This window comes from Trachurus trachurus, assembly GCF_905171665.1.
Source record: "Trachurus trachurus genome assembly, chromosome: 15".
NCBI lineage: Eukaryota > Metazoa > Chordata > Actinopteri > Carangiformes > Carangidae > Trachurus > Trachurus trachurus.
In genome coordinates, this window is record NC_139906.1 from 5,884,392 (window position 1) to 5,909,107 (window position 24,716).

General features: G+C 43.1%; 1 protein-coding gene across 1 annotated transcript in view; it reads left to right on the forward strand.

Annotated features, from left to right (window-relative positions):
• Window positions 1–24,363, forward strand: part of atrnl1a (attractin-like 1a) — a gene marked incomplete at its 5' end in the record, with an annotated part of 302,603 nt that extends 278,240 nt beyond the window's left edge. Inside the window, 2 exons of the mRNA XM_083988807.1 lie at window positions 10,010–10,124; window positions 24,124–24,363. Of these exons, the coding sequence (XP_083844933.1) occupies window positions 10,010–10,124; window positions 24,124–24,245 (237 nt within the window). The 3' untranslated portion in view covers window positions 24,246–24,363. The remainder of the gene's footprint in view (window positions 1–10,009; window positions 10,125–24,123) is intronic.
• Between the last annotated feature and the right edge of the window lie 353 nt (window positions 24,364–24,716).

Here is a 24,716-nt window from a genome sequence, read left to right on the forward strand (position 1 = left end):
GAGATGAGCGTTTACCTGAAATAACCTCCAGAACAGTTTTTTATTTTTTTCCCGCTTCAACGTGATTGATAAAAACCAACAGATCATTCCTTATCCTCACAGATAGATGAATATTTTGGCTGAAGTAAATGAGAAACTTGTGTCTCCGGCCTCTCAGCTCATAGAAAGTGATTATATTTCAATTTATCTTCAACTCACAGGAACTTTATGACTTAGAAAAGTAAGGAAGTTAAAGTTTTTAAAGTTGAAATTCTTGCTCTCTGGTAGATTGAGATGTGATAAAATTGTACAAAGACGCTGGTTATCAGTTTACACATCGCTTCTTTGCTCTGAACAGAGGAGAATTAAGAGTGTAACACCCAGACAATCAGCGTAACAAAGATCCTGCTGCATACGGAGCCGCTGCCCGGGGCTTTGTTATTGATATGAACAAAGATAAGACAAGCATCACTTCAAGAGATGCACCTGATATCCCAGCTCCAGCAGCTGTTTTTATCTCCCACTGTTGAAACGCTCTTTGGTGAAGCTTCGTTTCTCTCTTAGCTTTAATCTAACACTATGTACACACTCTCTCTCTCAGTGTGTGTGTGTGTGTTGTTCCTCGTCGATTTGCGGAAAAGATTTTGAGGTAAAATTGGACCAGATTTAGTTTAATATTATATTTAACTCTCCATAAGAAATCATATCTGTGTTTCTAAGAACCAACCGTCTCTCCAGTAACACCAGGTCAGTGTCAGCCAATCAGAGGAGAGGAGCCTCTGCCCCTCTCTTCTGATTGGCCAACTGTTTTCTGTGTGATCCAATAAAAATAGAGCAGATTTCAGAATAAAACCCTAAAAGAAATCAAAATCCTGCAAGCGTTGGATGGTCGGTCCAGGTAGTGAGTGGGCGGGGCTTAATGACTGCTTTGTGACATCACAAAGTTACAGGAAGTCCTGACAGCTGGTTTTAAGGCTCAGTTTCTGAATACAGGCTGTGAGTCTCTGTGGACTGAGGCTTTGATACTTTCACAGCTTTAATATAGAACCTAGAGCTGATCTATAATCAATCTACACATGGACATCTCTAGAGGATCTTTAGTATTACACATTGAGAGGATTTCCATGTTGAGTATTACATATTGATGCCCCAGTTTGAACCTTTTGGTGTCTCAACATCTTTTGACCTGAGAGTCACAGAGTCAGCGACACAGACCGAGGCTGGAGGACGTGATCTGGTGTTTGTGTTGGTGATTCACCTCCAGAGAGTCTGACAGATACAAAGAGGAGGAGGAGGCAGAGAGACAGAGACAGAGAGAAAGAGATAAAGAGAGATGGCCATTAGGAGGGAGAGCGTGAGTGACGGAGGAAACAGGGAGGACGGAGAGGTGACGTGAGGAGGAGGACGAGGAGCAGAGAGAGGCGTCTTTGTGTGTGTACTTATCTCCTGACCTTCAGCTGCTGTTAAATGCTGCTGTGTGATAATTGGTGTTACAGACGTTACATTGTTCAGACTCAGACAGCTGAAGAAATCAGACCTGAGCCTCCTGGTCCCAGGTTCATACTGGGAGAGAGAGAAACTTTTTTTTTTTTTTTTTTTTTAAAGCTCTTTATAGAAACTGAACTTCCATGCGGCCTCCAGGAGTCTTCACAGAAATCAGTGTTTCAGAAACTAAAAGAGCTCAGATTGTTTTCTGCAGCATGAGCACAGAGTCGAGTTAAATATCTTCAACAGATAAAAGCTCCGGGGTCTGACACAAGTCGTCCGGGTACAACCTCACTGACCGTTAAAACAAAGATCTAAACAAGCTGTTAGTGCCAACCTCAGCCCTGTCATACATACAAGTATAAATCCAGTTTGCTGTGACCCCCACTAAAAAGAATAAGCAAACTGAAAATGCACAAAAATAAACCTGAGATATGTCTATTATGTTCAGTCTGCTCCTCAGTGCCGGTGTTTAGCCACATGGTACAGTATATACCTTTGATCCTCTTCATGTTTCATTAGATTGTAAATGTTGGTAACATTTAAAGGGATAGTTCAACATTTTGGCAAATACCATAATCCCTATAGTCATAGCAGTAGGTTCATTCATTACCTTTAATTATCGGTGCATGTTGTTTTGAGATCGGCGGGGCAGAGACGTGAGCTGCTCAATGAACAGTGCAGGTCCCCTGTCCCTCATCAAACTCATCAAATACACAATCCAACAACTCCACAACGCTCTGGTGGACAAGTTGTGACCTGCACATTCACCACGCTATGAGATAATCATGTACTGTATACTGGTAATTATGTAACATTATGACACATGAGTACTGTATGTACCATTACCTGAGCAGGTCACGCAGATTTCAAAACAACATGCACTGACAATTAAAGGTAATGAACCTATTCCAATGACTATAGGAATTATAACCATGGACGAATTTGCCAAAATGTTGAACTATCCCTTTAAGCTCTAAATTCACATGGGGATTAATACATTGTAAGCAGTACGGACTCACTTGTTACTGTCAATTTTTAAACTCACATCATATGAATGCTCTCATTGTTAGCACTGTGAGTTTGTAGCAGCTCTTCTCTCTTATGATGGATTTGATTTGGTTCCTCTGAACCGCTGAATAAACCTCAACGAAACTCATTCATAATTTCCCGAGACACAAAATATACAACACACAAAAAAAAAGTGATTTAAGAATGTTAAAGGACTGAAACTTTCTGAACAATGAGCTGTTTCCTGTGGCTGAATTTCACGAGGCAATAACCTGTTAACTTCGGCTCGTTCTGCAGCCGCGGAGCCGTCACCGAGCTCAGCCACCCGCAAAGGAAAAAACAGGAGCTATTGAAAGGTGGAAATGGTGAAGGCGCCTCAGCTGAACGCTTCGACAGGCTGCGTCCACAATGAGCCTCTGATTACCTGCTTCCTAATGAGGAAAATGTTACATGCAAGGCTTTGGAAAGGCTAAGCCACTTAAATACCGAGTGAGGTGTTGTAAATGTCCTTTCATTACTCACTTCCTGGTTGCTTTATTGTTCTCTATAGGCATTCAAACCTCATGCCTCGTCAAGATTTGAATAAAGATTGAACGAATGAGTTTGAAATTTAAAATGTTCAAGTTTAAAAAAGAAAAAGAAAAGAAAAAACACTAAAACTTTTGGCGAAGGAAACATATCTCGACGTTGTGGCTTGTTTTGCTTTCTGTCTGCAATGGAAGGTTTTTATTTTTTTTATCCAACTCTACTTCTCAGTTGCATTTAGCAGTAAGGAAATACTCGTTATTTCAGCCCAGAATCACCGGATCATTACGGTGCCTGTGCTCTTCCAACCTTTAGAGGTTTAGAGACGTGTTTCCTTCCTTGATTAAAAAAAAAAAGTTTTAGATCTTTTACTCATAAATTTGCAACTTTAAAATTAAAAAGTCTGGGTTTTTAGTTTCACCCCTGCTCTTCCAGCTCGTCTTTTTTTAACCTACAGTGGCCCTAACACCCCGTCGTAGTATTGTTTATTGTAATATCTTCATGTGTAAGAAACATTTCCTGCCCCTGCCTAGAGTTCATTTAAAACAACAGCCCCCTCCTCATGTGTCTGTGTCTGGGAGCACCACTGACTTTACTCACTTATTTGGATGATTGGATTAGAAATTTGCAATTACAGCTGTGACTTGACGCAGCCACACAGAGCAGAGAGTCGGCGGAGGCTGATGGAGAGAAGAAGCAGCCACAGAGTTAAAAAAAAATAAATAAATCACATCCATCCAGAGGAAGATAAACTTTTGGCTCAATTTCCTGTGGCCTCAGACGATTCATCTATCATGGTGCTGCAGCTCTGCCCCCCCCCCGAACCCCCTCAACACACCTATAAAACACTGCTCAATTGACCACTTTGTTCATCCCAGGGACAAAAATGGGACGAATGTTGCAACAATTGTTTGTTTGAAGCGAGTACAAGAGGAAAAAGCAGGAGAGGAGATCGAGAGGGGGAGGAAGGAAACTGTTAGGGGAGGAGATGAAAGCAGGAGGGAGGTGAGACCGACACTTTGGTGGACGACCTCGCTTCTCCAGGACGCTGTGGAGTCTTCCTCCTTTTTTCTCTCTTCTGTTTATTTCTGTTAAATGAAAGTATAGAGAAGCAGACAGACAGAAGGAACGGACTCAGATGAGCTGCGGGGAAATGTGACTTTGGGGGATAAACGTGACGTCAAATGACGACGTGACTGGAGTTTGTTGTAGGAGGAGAAGTCACTGCGTTGATCCCACAGACGACGACGCTGCTGCAGTGACGCCATGTTTGACTCCTTGTTCTGATGAGTCAGAGACAAGTGTCAGGAAATGAACCACTCACTGGATCACTTGTCTTTGTGTTCAGACACTGAAGAAACTACAAATCCTCCTCAGCTCTGAAAACTCAGTCCTCTTGCAAAATAACTTTTGACTGACTTTGAGGTTTGTCCCTCTGTGACCGTCAGGATCTTGTCCTTCTTCCTTCTCACTTGGGCTCCAGACTTTAAGGGTTCGGACAGATCCAGAAAAAGTCCTGTTTTTTCTTCTTCTGTGCTCATGAGCTCCTTTATCCAGAGCTTTTCCAGAGTTCTGAGTCTTCATAAACTAATGATAGAGATTCAGAGTGATGGAAAAGTAGACTAATAGAAAACTTTATTGGGAACACCTGCTTAGTCATGCAAGCAGCCAATTGGCTTCTGGTCAACTATCAGTTGATACATGATGTGATGCAATCGTGTCGACATACAGAAATGCTTCCAACATCTTGTAGAGTTGATGACATGAAGAACTGAGAGCAGACTGAGAAACAACCGGTTCCTCATGTTGACTTCTACTTCCTGTCTCTGAAGACGGTTCATTAAAGGGGACATAATATAATAATAATATAATGGAAATATCACTTTTTGAAGGCTCTTTACATATATTTGGGTGTTTGTCTTGCCTTCCAGCCCCAAAATGTGACAGTTAACCAAAAAATCTGTAATTTCCAGGCTCCCTAGGTTGAAATCCATGTGGTTTTACGAGCTGTTCCCTCAGTTGACTTCCAGTGATGTAACTAGGATTCAAATTTGCATAACCCCACCCCTACCTGGTACCAGTAGAAGGGGCGGTACAAGCAATGGTTCATTTGCATTTAAAGGGACAGGCACTGAAGCCAGCCGTTCTGAACAGGGCTGTTTAGAGAGGATGAAAAGAGCTGTGATGTTTGATCCTTGGGGGATTTTGACCAAAGCATGTCACAGACATGTCTTTAAGACACCTGGGAACTATTTTAATTTGTGGAAAAGGGGCAGAATATGTCTCCTTTAAGACTCTTCATTGGCCTCGTCCTGCTGCAGAGTGACTGGACCAACTCAACATCGAAAGTGTCTAAAACTTCAGGTGTGTTGGTGATGAAATGAACCCGATGGTCGTCTTCTCTCCACCGTCTCTACTGGAAACCTCCAGCCTCAGCACTGAGGCCTGTGTGTGTGTGTATGTGTGTGTGTGACTGAACGGACCATAAAAAAGGTATTAGTGATGAGGCACTGAACCACTATGAGAAGTGCACGATGAAACAACAACCTTTCTGGATTATGTCCAATAATCCTCTATAGGGCCGAGCACTGAGATTGCTCAGTATTGCCAAGGAGCCAATTTCTAACATTGCACATGGTCAGCAAAAACTGTTGTCTGGCCTTAAGTGGCACTTGATATTTAAAATATAAATAAAATGCGCGAGAGACTCTGATCTCCCTCTCTCTCTCTCAGGTCAGAACCTCTGTTCTCCTCTCGTCTACTGAGTGGCCGTCGGCTCACAAAGCTTTTACACTGGACACACAGCTCAGCAGGATTTCACTCTTGGCTTAAATGGCCACCTGGACTCGGCCCACCTGCCTCTCCACCTCTCCACTCGCCCGTCGCTCTCTTCTCTGTTTATTTCCAACTTTTTAGCCATCCCTCCCTCTTATTTGTCACTCTCCTTCTCTCTCTCTCTCTCTCTCCATCACACACACACACACACACACACACTTACTGTGATTAGTTTGGGAAAGCAGCCAGAGACAGCTCCGAGTGTCGTCACATTACCCCGCTCTGCTTCATCATTTAGTCTCACACACACACACACACACATACACACACACTTACTCACACAAGTATGAGCTGGCACCAAACAGAACACACAAAGCTTCAGGTACACACAAACACACACACACACACACACACACTGACTTCTCTGCCGTTAGATTTGTCATTTTGCTAATCCGCCCGTTATTATCCAGTTAAACCAGTGCAGTGGAGACAGCACACACACACACACACACACACACACAAACACACACATCAGCTTTTCAACCACACAGTGTGTAGAGGAGTTCGTCGTGTTGATGAGGTCACATGTCGTGTTGGTTTCAGGCTCTGATCTGTGTGACTGTGTTTTGATCTGACGAGTGTCATGTGACCTGAAGCTGCAAACTTTTTACTCATCGTGACGCTCGTTCACTAATGCACCGAATCCTGAGTCTTAGTTTTAAAGAGTTTTTACAGAACGGAGCAAAGCTGCTGCATCGAAGCAGATCCAGTCTGGTAAACATGATGTAATGTGTGTGTGTGTGTGTGTGTGTGTGTGTGTTTAGTTTTTTTGCGGTTTATGTGCATCTTAGATAAAACAAGCTTGTGGGTTGTTATCTCACACACACATACACATGCATACACACTAGGTTGTCGTTGCTTTGGAAACCATGCTGCCAGTTTCAACTATAAGCCACCCAGGAAGTAAATAAATGAATAAGTGCACAAATATTAATGTGAACGTACTCATTTATTCACTTTGTGGGGGTGCACGGTGTCAAAATGTGTGTGTGTGTGTGTGTGTGTTGACAAAATTGTGGTTGTGATCATTTCAGCGCCAACAAACACCTGTAATTTTTCTCTTTTCTGTTTTGTTCTCTTTAATTTTCTGTCACCAAAACATCAGTGACTTGTTTATTTCTTCAGCTATTTGTTGCCAATACGACACTTTAGTCTAGTGTGTGTGTGTGTGTGTTCTTGTCAGTAGAACACATCGTTTCCTGACATTTTCCTGACGCTGCGTTGTGTTAAATATTCTTCTGTGAGCTTGTTTTCCCAAAACAACATAATCAGAACGAAGCAAATGGAAATGTAGAAATTAAAAGTCACGCTTATGTCTCTGTCATTTTATGTTTTTGTTTTGTTTTGTTTTGTTTTTTTACAACAATGAACTAAGGAGCAGATCCTCATAAAGCCTTCATCAGAGCAAATACAACACAACTAATTGTTTTCTTGTGGAGGACGTACATTAATCTGTATTAGCAGGGTGACACAGATAAAGACTAAATCCTGGTGACAGCACCAAGAACACACACACACAGAAACTAAAACACACACTCATCTGTGTGGTATTTGATCGCTACTTATGAACCATAAAAACTGATTGGTTTGACTTTCTAAAAACTGAAATGATCGAACCTCAAACATGCGTTGCTGTAGTAACATGAACATAACGACACCAGAGACTAAACACTTCCTGGAACACGTTGTTTTAGTTAATGTTCATGACTTGTAAGAGGTCGTCTTAACAAGGTTCATGCTCAATGATCAGATATGAAAAAGTGTCAGAAAAATTGAGAATAGACACACAAAGTTGCAGCTACACAAACACTCCCTTTGTTGCTACAGCTTGTGTAGATGTTGCTCTGATTTGTCACATCAACAACAAACTCCTACAGTTTTGTTCATAACTCGGAAACTATGGTAACCCTTTAATTTACAGGCAGCTTAATACGTGATAATGTCAAGAAATAGCCAAGAAATAACAATTGTTGTGTAGTAATGTCAAAACATAGCCTAGAAATAACGGTCATTTTTATAGCAATGTCATGTTTTTCATAAAGGCAAAAGATTACACATGCTTTTCATGCTTTTCATGGAAAGGCCAGAATTTTTCTCCACCAAGACCTTGTAATTGAACGTTATTTCTGAGCTATTTCTTCACATTATTAAGTAGTAGTAGTAGTAGCAGTAGTAGTAAACCTTTATTTAACCAGGCAAGAATTGCTAATAATACATTCTTATTAAGGCAATGGCCTGGTAGGAGGTGAAAGACCTCCTAAGGGGCAAGTAATTAGCGGCCTGTAAATTAAAGGGTTACTGAAACTATAAAGCAAAGGAAGAATGGTGAGATACAGAGGAAAATGGTTACAGTATGCCGTGTGTGTGTGTGTGTGTATGTGTGTCTGTCTCAGCCAGACCACAGTAATAAACAGGGTTCATCTCTGTGACCTCTGTGGTACGGTATGGCATAAGGGTCAAACCTGATCAATAACTCAGTGCCTCTCCTCCTCCTCCTCCTCGTGGCTGTGGACTCGGATGTAAAGGAGGAAACCAGATCCCACCGTCAGATGATACTTTACATACAGCAGGACACATTATACACAACCAGTCCCACTGGTGCTGTTCATATAGACATGCTGTTTCTTTTCTTTTTTTTTTCAAATGAATTAACAAGTTGTCGTTAATTAAAGCGGTTCAGTGTTAGTGCTGTGTTGTGTGTGTACACATGCTCTCCATCAGCAGCCTGTATGTTCAGATACAGTCCTGATTCATTTGAGGCTTCATGGGAAACTGATGTGATGTGATGGATGGAGCTCAGTGTGACAGAGACACTGTGGATCTTTATTGATATAAATGAGAGAATCTGTAAATGTGCATGTTGGGACTGTTGAATACTGACATGCAGCGCACTGTTGATGTATTCAGACTCCTGCAGCTACATGTTGAAATAGTATAAGTTAATTTTTTCATGCCCCTAAAAGGAAAGAAAACAAAAACTGTATTTCAGGATTTCAACCTAGGGAGCCTGAAAATTACAGATTTTTTTGTCAATTCTCCCATTTTGGAGGCCGGAAGGCAAGACAAACACCCAAATATATGTTAAAGAGCCTTCAAAAAGACATATTTCCATAAAATGTCCCCTTTAAACATCTGTAGAGACCTGAACGTGTGAGTCCACTACCGGTCCCCATCCAGCCTGTCAGAGCCTCGGAGGATGTGCAGAGAGGAATGACAGAAAATCCTTAAAATCCAGCTGAGCTAAGCCTGTTTCATCAGGCTCAGGAAGACCGGAGGCAGCAATCAGAGCCAGACGTGGCCGAGGACCAAAGGACTGAAGGAGTGAAGCCTCTGAAAACTCACGCCTTTTAATACATGTGTAAAAATGTCTAAAAAAATCAGATTTTAGAAGAAAAAAAACCGACTTTAGCACAACGTTGCAACATAACACTGTGTGTGAATGAACTGTACATGAGCAGACCGGATGTGAACATGTGTCTACACACACTCTGCTACCTGTTTACATCCGTACGCAGCAGGTGGAGCTCCACAGGCTGCCAGTCAGCGCTGCCTCCCCCAGCTGGGAGCTTTGATCCTGGGGGAGGAGGCAGCAGCCGCCTGGGCGGTGTGGCTGGAGCTCTGAGCCTTCAGGTGTCTGCTGCATCGTTTAGACACACACTGACATACTGTATATGACACCGACCTCTCTTGTTTCTTTTTACACTGCAAAAACTCAAAATCTTTCCAAGAATATTTGTCTTCTTTCTTGTCAAAATGTCTCAATTTTAGTCTAAACTAATCTCTTTTCACTTAAAATAAGACCCATCACCTAAAAATGAACTTCTTTTTAAACAGTTTTCACTTGTTTCAAACTAATTTTCAACTGAAATAAGTAGAAAAATCTGCCAGTGAAAGCAAGTTTTTTGTGCTTGTAATAAGAAAGAAAAACTTGATCCACTGTTAGATTTTTCTACTTATTTAAAGTGAAAATTTGTTTGAAAAAAGTAAAAAGTGTCTGAAAACAAGCTGCTTTTTAAATATGACGAGTCTTATTTTAAGTAGAATGAGATTTATTTTGACTAGAAACGACATTTTGACAAGAAATAAGACAAATATTTAGAATTTTTGCAGTGTACCAACAGTCTTTCCATGTGTTTTCATTGTGTACATGTTTGTTTATCTGTTGTGTTCACAGGCGGCGCCGAAGCCCATCGCCATGGAGCCGTGCTGGGGGAGCAGAGCAGGTGTTCTGACGGTGCTGCTGTACCTGCCCAGAGTCCCATCTGGTATACCTCCACCTGGACAGTCTGGTACGACACACACACACACAAGCACACACACCACAGCTTATAGAAAGTGTTATTCCAGCATTTTTTATTACTGTTATTTCAGATTTTAAACATTTTGATAGATTTATTATGTGCTTTTATTCTGAAGTTGGAATAAAATCAAAGCCTCAGGTGCACAGTGTCGTCTGTTTGATGAGGAGAGTCAATCATATTTGATGCTGATGAATTTGAAGGGTCAGCTCGTGCGTAATGACAGTGTTTATGTCCGACTGTTAGACAGTTGTCAGACGCCACTAATGTGACACTTTGTGATTAAGTGTAACAAATATCATCTCTCCCACCGGTGACTCTCTTCCATATTCATGCGATCGTCAACGTTTGTTGTAAACCGTCAGCTGTCGCAGCCGTGAAATCTCACATCTTAGTCATTGTGTTACTCATAAAAACACACACAGTCGACGCTGTTTGTGTTTGTGTTTGTGTTGCTTTTACAAGTTTTTCTGCAGCAGCGTTTGCGTCGTCTAAAACAGACTCCAGATGTAAGAGTCGGTGCTTCTCTCGTGCCTCGTGGCAGCTTCCCATCCACCGTCATGTGGCAGTTTGAACAAAAGCCTCGTATAAACACACTAAAACGTGATGGCATCTGAGGCATCGTCAAAAGTGTCTTGATGTGTTTTCTCTGGCCGCCGTCGTTAGGTGTCTGCCGCAGGAGGCTTTTTAAAGGGATAGTTCACCCAAAATTCAAATTTCACTCATTATCTACTCACCCTCATGTCGACTAAGGGCTGGGAGAAGTTTCAGAGTTATCGGTGGCTTCTCTGAGTTACAGGGGGGTCCGCACAGCAGTATTTGTCCATATAATGGTTGTGAATGGATACCAACTTTCTTTGTCCAAAAAGACACACCAAAAAACATCCAAATACCTCCATACTGCTCGTCTGTAATGTCCCTCTGGTATTGAAGCCCCGACGTGAGAAATTGTTCCGAAAAAAATTAAATAAGTCTATATTTCAAGCTTGTTTGTAGCGGAAGCTCCCAGTGTCTCGGTTCACTGCTCTTCCTGTGTGATTTGCATTGACCGGCGGAACAATTTCTCATATCGGGGCTTCAATACCAGAGGGACATTACAGACGAGCAGTATGGAGGTATTTGGATGTTTTTTGGTGTGTTTTTGGACGAAGAAAGTTGGTATCCATTGACAACCATTATATGGACAAATACTGCTGCGCGGACCCCCCCCCCCCGTAACTCAGAGAAGCCACGGAGGACTCTGAAACTTCTCCCAGCTCTTAGTCGACATGAGGGTGAGTAGATAATGAGTGAAATTTGAATTTTGGGTGAACTATCCCTTTAAAGACACACGGTGACGTCTTCTCTCCACCGTACCTTTTTGATTTCTGAGTCTGTGGAAAGCTGCTTGTTTCTGTGAATCTGCGTCCGACGCCGACAAATAGAGGAAAGAGCTTTTTGATTTCCCCTCCACACAGTCACATAATGTTCGGTCCTCTGCACCGGTAATCAGGATGTCATCAAACTCACTGAGTCACACGCGGCCTCTGGAACAGCGCGTCGGTTATCGGGGAAATGTATTTTTAGAGCCACTCTTCTTGTTCTTTAATTACATAGGATACATTGTCATGGTAACCGACAAACATGCACAGAGAAGTGTTGATGCAGAATTTGAATGTTTTATTTATGTATTTTGTTAGGAAGTGTCGGCCTCATCATCGGTCCCCACACAATTTTGGTTGATTGGGCCTAAATGAAGCAACAGTAATGAGAGCGATGCAACAAAGGTCCCGAGATAGAAACACGACTCTAATGCAGGAAAGCAACAGAAAATGTGCAGATCAGCAGCTTTTACACTATTTTTCATCATCAATACCACTTATCCTTTTAGAGTGTGTGTGTGGGGAGGAAACCCACTCAGGTACAAGGGTGAATAAGCAAACTGCACAGAAAGGCAGGTTTGAACCCAGTATCCTCTTGCTGTGAGCAGAGCGTCTAAACACTACATCATCGTGCCGCCTGTTTTTTCAATATGTAGCTTTAAATAAAAATCAGATGGGGTGCCACATACTGTAGACTTCTGCTTCCTCCTCACAGCAACATGATTTATGACTCAGAAAACCTCTCGACATGCGGCGCCTATTAAAGGGATAGTTCACCCAAAATTGAAATTTCACTCATTATCTACTCACCCTCATGTCGACTAAGAGCTGGGAGAATTTACAGAGTCCTCCGTGCCTTCTCTGAGTTACAGGGGTCTGCAAGTGATACCAACTGTCTTAGTAACAAAAAGACACACCAAAAAACATCCAAATACCTCCATGCTGCTTGTATGTAATGTCCGTCTTGTATTGAAGCCCCGAAATGCGAAATTGTCCCAAAAAAAATTAAATAAGTCTATATTTCAAGCTTGTTTTGTAGCGGAAGCTTCTCGAAGCTCCTCTTCCCGGTTCGTCCAAATTTTACGAACCGGGAAGAGGAGCTTCCGCTACAAACAAGCTTGAAATATAGACTTATTAAATTTTTTTCGGGACAATTTCGCATTTCAGGGCTTCAATACAAGACGGACATTACATACGAGCAGCATGGAGGTATTTGGATGTTTTTTGGTGTGTCTTTTTGTTACGAAGACAGTTGGTATCCATTTACAACCGTTACATGGACATGCACTGCTATGCCGAGACCCCCTGTAACTCAGAGAAGGCAAGGATAACTCTGAAACTTCTCCCAGCTCTTAGTCGACATGAGGGTGAGTAGATAATAACTGAAATTTCAATTTTGGGTGAACTATCCCCTTAAAGCCGCTCTGATGTGGTCGGACCTGCCTGGTTTCCCTCATTCAGACGTCCCGACTTTCCACGGTCTGAGCTCGTGTTGCTGCCACGGACGGACGTTACATGACCCCCCCCCACTGCGCATCACTTCCACACAGACCCGACCGACCGACCAACCGCGGCCTGGCGTGTTGTGCAGCGTCAGCACGAGGCCAATCTTTGCTCCCTGCAGCTCATCTTGCACCTCGGCCGACCTCTCCTTCTCTTGCCCCGCTCTCACGGAAACGCCTCGTCTTTCTCTCTCTCTCTGTATTTTCCTTTCCCCCCCTGCAGCTTTTTTTTTTTTTTTGCGAGACTGCTGTCAGTTTGTCTTGTTGGTAGTTTTTGTCCTCATGAAGTGGACTTGTCTGTAACTGGAGCAGGTGTGAGAAGCCTCTGTTCCTCCAGGCAGGAAGCAGCTAGGCTTTAACACAGCGAGTATCTGACAGAGGAAACGAGCGGAGCAGACGGAAAACGAAGCACTTTGCAAGGAAGTGTTATTGTGGAGCTGGAAGGAGCTTCACGTCAGAGCCTTTACAAGGTGGCAGCAGTCAGCGCGGTCTAATAGAGAGGAGGGAAAAGTGTCAGCTTGTGTGAGAACAAGTGTGTCAGTGATAGAAAGTAAAAGCTTCTCCGGTACCTGAGGTCATTTAGATCCAGGTCCAAAGTCTCCAGGACATGAAGCTCAGGTGAAGCTTATGTTTCCTTTATTAAGATTAATCACGATAAAATATTAGAATATTAGGTTTATGTGACAAAACAGCCCAAACCTGAAGCTTAAACAACCTTAAACAACGCCTGGTACTTCCGTTTTGTTTTGTTTTTTTTATCCCTCCTGCTGTCCTTCTGGGTCAAATTGACCCAATCTGTTCACTTCCTCCATCCTTCCTTCTTTCCACAACCCTTTTCCCTTGCTTCTTTCCTTCCTTCCTTCCCTTCATTCTTACTTCTTCTTCCTTCCTCTTTTGATCCAGTTGACCTGGTCCGTTCCCTCCCTCCGTCTTTCTTTCCTTCCATTTTCCCTTCCTTCTTTCCACAATCCTTTTTGCCTCCCTCCCTTCCTTCCCTCCCTTTGTCCTTACTTCTTCCTTCTTTTTTAACCCAATCTGTTCCCTCACTACATCTATCTTTCCTTCCTTTTTCCCTTCCTTCTTTCCTCCCATCGTTCCCTTTGTCCTTCCTGCCTTCTTTCTTTCCCTTCGTCCTTCCTTCCTTCTATCCCTTTATCCTTCCTTCTTTCCCTTTGTCCCTCCTTCCTTTTGTCCTTCCTGCCTTCCTTCCCCTTTGTCCTTCCTTCCTTCTATCCCTTTATCCTTCCTTCCTTCCTTCTTTCCCTTTGTCCTTCCTTCCTAACTCCCTTCCTTTCGTCCTTCCTTCCTTGACCCAGGAGGACAGCAGGAGGGTTAACTGCAGATAAAATCAATTTAAGGATGTTTATATTGTTTAAATCACAGTTTTCTTCACAAGAGTTAAAAGTCCTGTGATTTAAATGGAGGTTTTTTCTTTTTTTTCTTCTTCTTCCTCACCTCCTTCTTCTACCTGGTGCTGTGGACATGAGCTCATCGGCGCAGAGTCAGACTCATTTTCAGGAAATTAGGGCCAATAAGAGGCTCATCAGTTCTAGTCAGGCTGCTCCCCGGGGGACGTCCAGGCTCCTCTGTTGTTTTCCTCATCAAATCAATGAAATAACTCTCGTTACCCGTGTTTGAAGCCCGAAGTCGATGCTTTTGTGTGTTAGTGTGAGTGTGTGTATATGCATAATGATCAGAGCGTTTGTCATGATCACAGTGTTTACACATACAAACTCCAAGATATGATGTATAAGTAAGTGCGTAAACACACGCTACAACTTCAAACACACCAAGGAGCAGATAAAAGTCTTGGACAAAAACATAATAAATCGCCCACCCATCATCATCCGTCCTCCCACCCTCCTGCTCCCCAGAGAGACTCTATGCGTCGGGTCGGACCGAAGCCCTCCATTGATGTTATGCATGTATGAACATGGAGTCACTGCAGGCTAGCTCCGCCCACCCGCAGCGGGAGACACTTCAAGAGGAATCCTCGATGAGCGAGCCCGTTTTAGCTCCCCCCCCCCCTCACACCGTCTTCTCTCTCTCCACTCTTTGTTTTCCTCCTGTCCTCCTTTGCTCTGCTCCCCTGAGGTTTTACCATTAACTGACCCTTCGTATGTTGGAGAGGAAACGCCAGCGTCGGTTTATTAAGAGGAAAAAAAGACTTCAGCAGCAGCAGCTTTATGATTTATGGTTTATCAGCTGAAAGTATCTCAACATTAACTCCCTATCACTCTTCTCAGGGTTCCTACGCAAGTATGGAATTTGATGTTATACATTTACATCTGGAAAAGTATGGAAAATGGAAACTATTGTATGGAATTATATTTATCTTAATACTTATCTGGGTTTGGTCTCATCTGAAGTTATTTGGGTTAATTATTTTGTTCTGTATGCACTATTGTACCTACGTAGCTACAATGTCCTGGAAATTTTTCGGTTGCATAATGGCATACCCATTCAGAATAATCAAAACAAATGATAAAATTGCATGCTTTTTTATATTATGCACATCTATTTACTTAAATATCACAAATTATTTGAATTTTTTACCGAGAAGTCTGGAAATTAGGGTCTGGAAAAGTATGGAATTTGGAAATTTCAAATCTGTAGGAACCCTGTCTTCTCTCAGTCTGTTCTTCTCGGACCGAAGGAGTGAACTTGAACATGTCTAACGTAGATATTGATTAAATGGCTCGCCAGTGAATACACAGCTAACGTAACATGGATCAAAACACCTACAATACTCTCTATGTTAAACACCAGAGGCGTGAAGTCATTGACTTATTTCTCCGTATCCACGCTCCAGTAAACATGGACTGGACCTGCAGATCAGAAAGATCCATCGTTTTGGTTTTGCAGAGGTTCTTCCATCGATCAGTTCTATTGACTGAGTGTCAATATGTGAAGGAGGGAAAGATGGACAGAAGTAGCTGACATGAGATAACATGAAGTTGAGACATCCAGAAGAACCACAGCAGCTGCTCCAAGTAGGAATAGAAGGAGCCAGATGAGATGAGATGGTTCAGGAGAGACGCTCATGGAGCTGGAAGCCGATTGGTTGGGCTCCAGACCCAGACAGAAGCCACCGGTCGGATTGGATTTTATATCCCATCTGGGCTGAGGAAGACTTTGGCTCCCGCAGAAGGAGCTGGAGGATGTGGTTGCAGAGCAGGACACCTGGGTCAGCATGAAGGACCTGGATTAGAGGTTTATGTTGGATGGATGACATCAAACACAGTCAGGTCCAAGTGGGGACATGGATGTGATGAAGACATGAAACTGACAGGAACTCCTCACCTCCATCCTCACTGATGAACCAGTGAGAGAGAAACATTAAAGGGACAACGAGGAGTTTTGGAAAAGCGAAGCGTTTTCACACTACATTTATGAGCCTCCGTGCGCACCGTGAAATTCTTTGACCGGCGCAAGACAGACTCATGTTTTCATTCATCAAGAATTAAAGTCAGAGATCCGAAGACGATCAGATACCGTCGTAGTTCCAACCATAAAAGGCGATTTGGCGGCGTTATTCTCATGACTCGCCACAAAACCGAAAGTAAGGAAACGCTGGTCGGCTCTACCAGCATTTCCGCCACCACTAATAATAACAAAATAACGATAGAGACAAAACGATATATTTATCGAAAATGGGCCCATTAACAAGTGTGGGTAGCTTAGATTCATCCACATTAACGTGAGACTTTTTTATAACCAAATGGAAACTCCTCGTTGTCCCTTTAAAGCTGTGTGGACACCAGTTCACCTGACTGAGTCTGAAAAGTCACTTCTTGCTTTAGCCATAGATGAGTCAACACGTCTTTTGAACAGAGACACTTTTTCCTCAGCATCTTCACACTCACACACTATTTTGAAATAGCTGAGCTTTTTTAAAAAAAAACATTTTAGTATCAGTTTATCTCTGAGTGTCCTCTCAGTAGCTCTCCACAGTGTGTGTGGGATGAGATTACAGCCTGCAAGAAGAAGAGGCGGTCTCTAAACTCTTGTGGCTTCTTCTTCTTTTTCTTCTTCACAGAAAAAAACACACTTTTACTATAAAAAAAAAACAACAAAACGATCTCTTTTGTACGATTCAATAATTCAGCCAATCCTGAGTATTACAGCGACTTTCCGCCATTAGAGCGTCTGACAGCTGTCGTCAGCCAAATTGCAGCGGACGACTCACACATGGTGCCCGTCTCCGTGAGCGAGTCGCACAGGAGAGGAAGCGCTTGACCGCTGAGTGACTGTTTGACTGATTCAAAGTCACAGTGGCCTGACATGATGGACGGAGCGAGGGAAAAAGACTGACAGTCAGGACGGGTGAAAGGGAGGGATGGAGAGGAGAAAAAAAACAGAGAAAGACAGAAATTTTATTTTTGGTTCCACCACCACCACAGACTCTGTTTCACTTCATCTTCCTCCTGTCAGTTGTACGTCTTTATGCTCGGCCTCCTGCAGCTGCACTGGTTTCATCTCGTATTGTTTCATATAAAATGGGACTCAATCAGCGGTATTAATGGATTTACCAGGCTGCGCGTAAGAGAGAGAGAAGAGAAGAGACCGTGGGCTACGTTTCCCTCTCAGCCTCGCTCTCAGGCTTAGATAGTGGGTCAATAGAGACAGAGGCGCAGCATTCAGAGCCGCCTTCTCCCGCACTAATCTGCCTATTCAGCAGCAGAGATAGACCCGGTAATATCTGACAGAGGGTGTGGGGGGAAAAGAGGAGGAAAAAAAAAACACAGGTACTGTCAGATGTTGAAAGTCTTTGTGAGTAAAAAATGGAGCAGAGAGAGAAAGAGAGAGAGAGGAGGAAGAGGAATTTGATAAACCAGACGAGGTCTTGGAAAATACGCGCGTCAAGTGGGTCGAAAGTTGAAGATGCAGCAGGAAGACGGAGCAGGAGATAAGTGATTGAAGGAGTTGTTAAACGAGAGCAGTGGGTGGGGAGAGTCCGTGGCGCTGCCCCCCCCACCCCCCAACCCTCCACCCACAGACCCAGATTAGCATATCGCTGTATTGAAGGCCGAGGTGATCAGTCATCAAGTGGTTACACTTTGATTAATCCACTCGTGTTTCCTCTACAGCAGCCGAGGGGAAGTGGAGAGTAAACACGATCCGTCCATGTGCACCTCGTGTTTTATTTTATTTTTAGAGATAAGACGGAGAGAGAAACGTCGGACCTGGACCTCTGTCTGGTCTGAGAGCAGCGGTGTAGCAGTGAGTTCCCAGAAGGCTCTGCTCCTTTTTTTTAGTCTTTAGTTTGTGTGTCTGTTAATCTGAATCTTTGGCTGGCTCCCTCCCTCCTCCCTCCACCACACGCCGCCTCCCTTCCCTTTGTCCTGACAAAGCATTTTGAGCCTTTTGCTGTATCATTCCCACTTTGGCCGTCGTCCTAAAGAGAAAAGTCAACGTTGTAAACCTTGGCCAGCCAAGTGGTTCAGGTCAACTGTGTTAAAAATATTGAAAGACGCAACTATGGAGAAAAAAAATCCAACACTTGAGTAAATTGTTGGTTTATTTTTTATTCTAATTTGCTGAGGGAACAAGGAAGACATGTATCTCCTCCTGCTTCTGACCTGTATCTGTATTAGGAGTGTCACAATACCAGAATTTCAGTAGTCGATACCAATACTAGTGTAATTGTGGTATCGATATTCATTCGATACCACAATAAAAAATTAAAAAAACAGAATTATTTATGTTTTTATTTTTAAACTGTTTCACATCAAACTTTCTTGTATTCAAGCTTCACTGTGATTCAATGGGCTTCTCAAACTGCACAGAATTTAAAGAGCTGGTGGCAACATTTGAGGTCCGGCCACGATCACATAACGACACGACATCGTCACGGCCTGCCGACGACAAAGTTGCATATTTGGTTTCACGGTACCAAAAAAACAGGTATCGACGTATTTTTTGCGTGTTGGTATCGACTTGGGGCCAAAGTATTGGTTCCTGTAACAACCCTAATCTGTATGTATGCATAGGTGCCGCCTGATTGGCTGATTGGAAAGCAGAATGACTATGTGTCGTCCTCATAAAACTGTCAGGCTACCGACATACAAAAGCCTATTTCCCCAAAGGTTTCCCAGTAGTAGTTGTGAGCTGCTATAAGGAGAACATAGTGGCCTCCTCTCAGACTGTGACCACTGGTCTGTGAGCATTGCTCCAGCAGTTCTGACTTTTTTTTCCCTCTGCTCGCTGTGTCGACCTCTTCACACCCTCCTCCTCGTGTCCCACCGTCTCCCTCTGGGTGTCTGACTGGAAAGCTGCTTGACAGGAATCGGAGGGCAGAGCTCGGAAACTCAGCTCCATTGACCCGGAATGGATCTCCGATACTTTGATCCTCTTTGTCTTTGAAACTCCCCGCCCCGCTGGGATGGACTCTCCTGCCTCCCCACCGCCAACTCCTTTATCTATATGCTTTGACTTTTACACTAATACTCAGTGGCATTTACACCCAAACAACTCATGTTTTTATGATGTGGACATGAGGGTTTGATCATATCCAGTCGCTGTCCTCACCTCCCCCCGCTGTTTGGCCTTTGGTTGTTCCCAAATGAGGAAACAAAAAGCTGCTACTACAATGATTAAAGGAATAGTTCACCAAAAAAAGAAATTCAGTCATTATTGACTCCCCCTCATGCTGATGAATACTCCGGAGTAGGTTTTTATTCCTCAAAGTGCATCTGAAGACCTGGGAGGGGGGGTTGTAGTCCAACTAAATCCTTATATGAGAGTCAATAGCTCCTGACACAAAAAGGTCCATAAAACTACACAAAAAACATTTAATATTCCTCCATACTGCGCGTCCGCTGTAATCCAAGTGTCCTGAAGGGATATAGTCCAGAGTTTACTCGAAACAACGTCATTTAGGACATTTTTACAGCCTAAACAGAATTTTGTTGGACTACGAACCGGCCTCCCGGGTCTCCAGATGCACTTTGAGGAATGAAAAACTACTCTGGAGTATTCATCAGCATGAGGGTGAGTCAATAATGACTGAATTTCATTGTTTGGTGAACTATTCCTTTAACACAACAGTTTTAAACATGTGTAAGAATCAAGTAGGATAACTCAGGGTCTTACTGACTCTACTAAACGAGAAGAAAAGCCAAAGTGAGGTCAAGACCTTTGCGTTGTAGCTGTTGATTGAAAACTGCACTTCTTTCTAAAAATTCGCCTCAACTTTCTTTGGGGATGTTTCTTCCGTCTTGTTTTCTTCAATCAAATATACCTCAGGAATGTATAAATATGGATTTGAGGTCATTTGGAGATATTTCCCATTGTGCAATCTTCAAACAAACAGCACAAAGAAAAGGTCCAACCAAACGCTGCCATGGTCTGTTAATGAGAGGCATCCTAGTTAGTCAGGATCAGACCTGAATCTTACATCAAAGCGCCGGTAGTTGTTGTGTGTCGTGTTTGCTGTTGGTCGTCTGAAAACCTGAAATCAGAGCCTCACGGATTCATGAATGTTTGATTATCAATGTGTTGCTGTTTGGCTGACTTTGATTTTATCTTCTTCTCCTTCTTCTTTTCCTTGGTTTTACCGCTGCGGTGTCTTCTGTTTACTATTATACTGGATCGTAAGCAGGTTTCCATCCCCGGTGCCTTCATTGAGGGCAAACACAAACTCAGAAGCCGGGGCTTTGAAGTGTGAGTGGGTGGGGGGAGTGGGGGGGTGAAGGAGGAGGAGGAGGAGGATCTGGTTGGGAGGTCTGACACCGGGTTATCGAACCGGCTCCTCCCTTCACAGATGTTTTTCCAGCTTCAGTCCCAGTTTCCACGTCAGACCTGTGCTGATATGTGTTCCTAGGGAATTTTGTCTCTTGCTAATGACCCCATTAGTCTATCAGGAGGGTGTGTGGAGGTGTGTGTGTGTGTGTGTTTGGGGGGGAGTAGGGGTGGGTTAATGATGCGTCAACTCACCTGACAAAACAATCACATTAACGCGCCTGGTTGCCACGGTAGCAAATGAGCACTTGCACTCACCTGCAGCATAATTTGATTACTTTTGACCAATTTAATTTTGCAAATGGAAATGTGTGTGTTCACCCGGAAAAATCAACACAATTATGACGGCAATTTGTCAAAGGTGAAAGCTATTTTGATGGGGCGAATATTCAGATGTTACGTTAGAAAATTAATTATTATCTTTCTTTCCTGTAACTTTTCAAGTGCTTGTGTTTTCTTCTTCAGTAGAACAGGTGTTTGAAATCTCCTATACAGGTGTGTGTGTGTGTGTTTGTGTGTGTAAAGTTAAAAGGCTGCACACCACAGTCACACACAGGTAGTCTGAGCTCTTGTAGAGATGATTTCGTGATGTGAAATATGTGGTGACAGTGTTGTCACTCTGGTTTCAGACAGCTGTCGGTCCGATCACAGTAGATTCACTGAGACGATGTCTGAGCTGATGTTTCCCCCCAGCAGCCGTCCCCTCCCCGTCTTTCTCCATTTTCTGTCCTTTTTGTCATCAGTCAATCATCTCCTTAACTTCTCTGTTTGAGGAGGATTTAATCACTAAACCCCTATTTTTTTTTTTATTATTATTTATTGACTTCTCTAATGCTGCAAATCAAATTTTACTTACACATTGGGAACTGAGCTGACAGTTCACCACTATGAAAATAACTTGTTTCTTTATTCTGTCTCATGTTTAAACTTTATGCTCAACAGCTTGATGCTGTTTCATGTTTTGATTTGGTTACATCATAACGTTACATATACAACATCCCTAAAATGTACGACATAATAGAAAACATCAGGATTAAAGGTAAAGGAATTTACATTTAAACAAATTATTACTTTTATTTGTTTTATATTATTATAAAAAACACATAACTTCAGTGTCTAGCTAGTATCTACAGAGTTACTTCAAGGTTTCAGTTGAGTGAAGACATGAGAGTTGTTTTTGCAATGAACAATTAATGGATGTGTGTGCAAAATATCTGACTTTTTAATGGCCTGAAAAGTGGCAAAAGTTCAAATCTACTGAGTCAAAATAACAGGAATTGATCCTTAAAATATCCACAAACTGATTTTGACTGTTTTTAATTGTCAAAGATTACGTTGCCAAAATCCAAAACATTCTCCTTGGCAAATGTGTTGTGGACATGACCTTGTAGAAGTAAAGTGGCAGCTGGTTACTCTTGAAATATTCACAAGATTTGCAAACGAGCAACAAGAATCCAAATCTAAGGTTTGTGCTGCCAAAACACACACACACACACACATACACACACACACCTGTAAAACCGGGGCCAAAGAGAAACAAATGAGGAGCTACATTCCAACAGACCAGGTGATTCCAGCCAATCACCTTCCCTCTGTCGCTCTGAATGAACAGAGCACATGTTGCTGCTGTTGGCTGCCGCATCCGTCTGTATGGCATCGCCGTGTCGCAACTTTGCAAAAAATATGCATGTGCACAGGTGCGTGCACACACACTGGCGGTATGCTCACAACAGTCGCACACATAAACCTGCAGAGTCACGTACAGACAGGCACACACTGAGCAACTGTGTAATCGGCTTTCCCCTTTCCACCCACTGAAAAAAAAAAAAAAAAAATCCCAAGAATCACTTGAGTGTGAAATGCTGAAAACGTCCTGCATCCAAATCATATCAAGAGCGCAGCAGATTCCCTCCGCTGTTTGCCTGTTTTGTTTATTTGGCTCCTGCACACTGGCAGATTGAGCTCGCGCTGTAATGACCATGCATTGTCAGGCCCACGATTGTCGGGAGGGAGAGAGAGAGAGAGACAGGACTCGCTGCACTCACAAGAGCTGCCATGACTCTAAATCCACATTAACGACAGCAGCTCCTTGCCAAGGTAACACAATGCTGCTGCGAGGCATCTGATGCCGCGGCCCATCCGGCCTGCTCGCTCTGAGCTGTGGAGAGAGCGGGTCCAGCATCAGATAACTGACGTTGTGTTGTGTTGAGAGAGGTAGTATGACATCCTGTTGGACGGAGAGAGAGACGAGGAGACAGGAAGGTGGGAGATGCGCTTCAGTGATTTGAGCGTTAGCCCCCTCGTCTCCTGCTGGAGCCAGACAACAACCGGCTCAGGGAGGAAATCGTCCTCTGGATGTTGTTGTGGCTGCCAGTGGGACGACACGTCTCCACCTGTCACACACCGGCTGCATCCTTCACTTGTCTCTGTTGTAGATGAATGAGACTTTGATTTCTTCAACACATTAAACAGAGCGCTTTACACACAACAGAACAGATAAGAGTTTATATTTCATGTGGTTTCTTTGATCCCTTTAACATAATATTTGACCCCAAAATTAGGGAATTGACCAAAACATCTGTAATTTTCAGGCTCCCTAGTTTGAAATCCATGTGGTTTTACGAGCTGTTCCCTCCGTTGTCATACAATGATGTAATTAGTTTTCGAATTTGCATAATACCACCCCTACCTCATTTGCATTTAAAGGGACATAACAGGCACTGAAACCAGCCGTTCTGAACAGGGCTGTTTTGAGCAGATGAAAAGAGCTGTGATGTTTGATCCTTGGGGTATTTTGACAGAAGCATCCTGTCACAGATATGTCTTTGAGACACTTGGGAGCTGCTTTAATTTGTGGAAAGGGGGCATAACATGACTGCTTTAAAAAACATTTCACAGAGTGCTTTACACACAACAGAGCAGATAAGAATTTATATTTAATGTGGTTTATTTGATCCTTATAGTAATTTTCAGTCATTAAGATGTTGATCATTTATTTATCGTTAGACACCTGAAGGAAAGTCTGATACAATTTCCCAACTAGCGCTACGATAAAGTCTAATGACAGTAAACAATCTTGCAAATAATAATTAAAAACAAGGGGGCTCGGGATAGCGCTTTGTGGAACGCCACATTTCACCACCTCTGTACAAGATATACAGAAAATGAAACATCATTTGACAAAAATAATGCATAACAATTAAACAGCCAGCAGATGGTCATTCATATTGGTTTTAACCGACCTAAGCTAAGTCACACCTACTTAGCAGAGTGAGCAAAGTGTCGCTTCAAGTGGTCAGCCACGGTAAAACTGAAACACTTTGTAGAAACACCTCTAAAGTAGATTGTTTTATATGTGTCTTAACCCTCTCCTCTCTCTCGTAGGTATTGCTATAGCCAGCGCTCTGGTGGACACGTCACAACAGCGAGCGATGGACCTCAAGGAACGAGGCCTCGGTCTGAAGCACCGCAAACACACCGTGCACCATCAAGGGACCTGTGTATGAACTGGATGACCTCCACTGGAGAAACTGTCACTGGCTTTTTTTACATGACGGGGAAACACTGTAAACACAACACACAGCCTGCGAACATTGACCTGTGGATGTGTGACTGCTGTCTCAACGGGGCGACCACACCGGGAAGAGAGGAACTCGTGGTCCCGTTCCTCTCTGGATTAAGATGGAAAAACCTCTTCTTCGACACGCTCTTCTTGTCCAACAATTGGAAAATGAGTCGCAGAACGACACAAAAGAGAACGTGTTTCTCCATCACAGCGGTGGTCAGATATTCAGTGGGACAGCCGGCAGACTCCTCTGGGGCTCTGCTGTCTGTTTGTCATGCTCGCTCGTTTCTTTTCCACCGATAAAACCAAACTAAATGTTTCTGAGCTCCAGTGGAAGAAGATACTGAGCCGAAATGACTTAGAAACCCACTCGGACTCACTCAGATCAATGCAAAACACTGCAGTGGGTGAT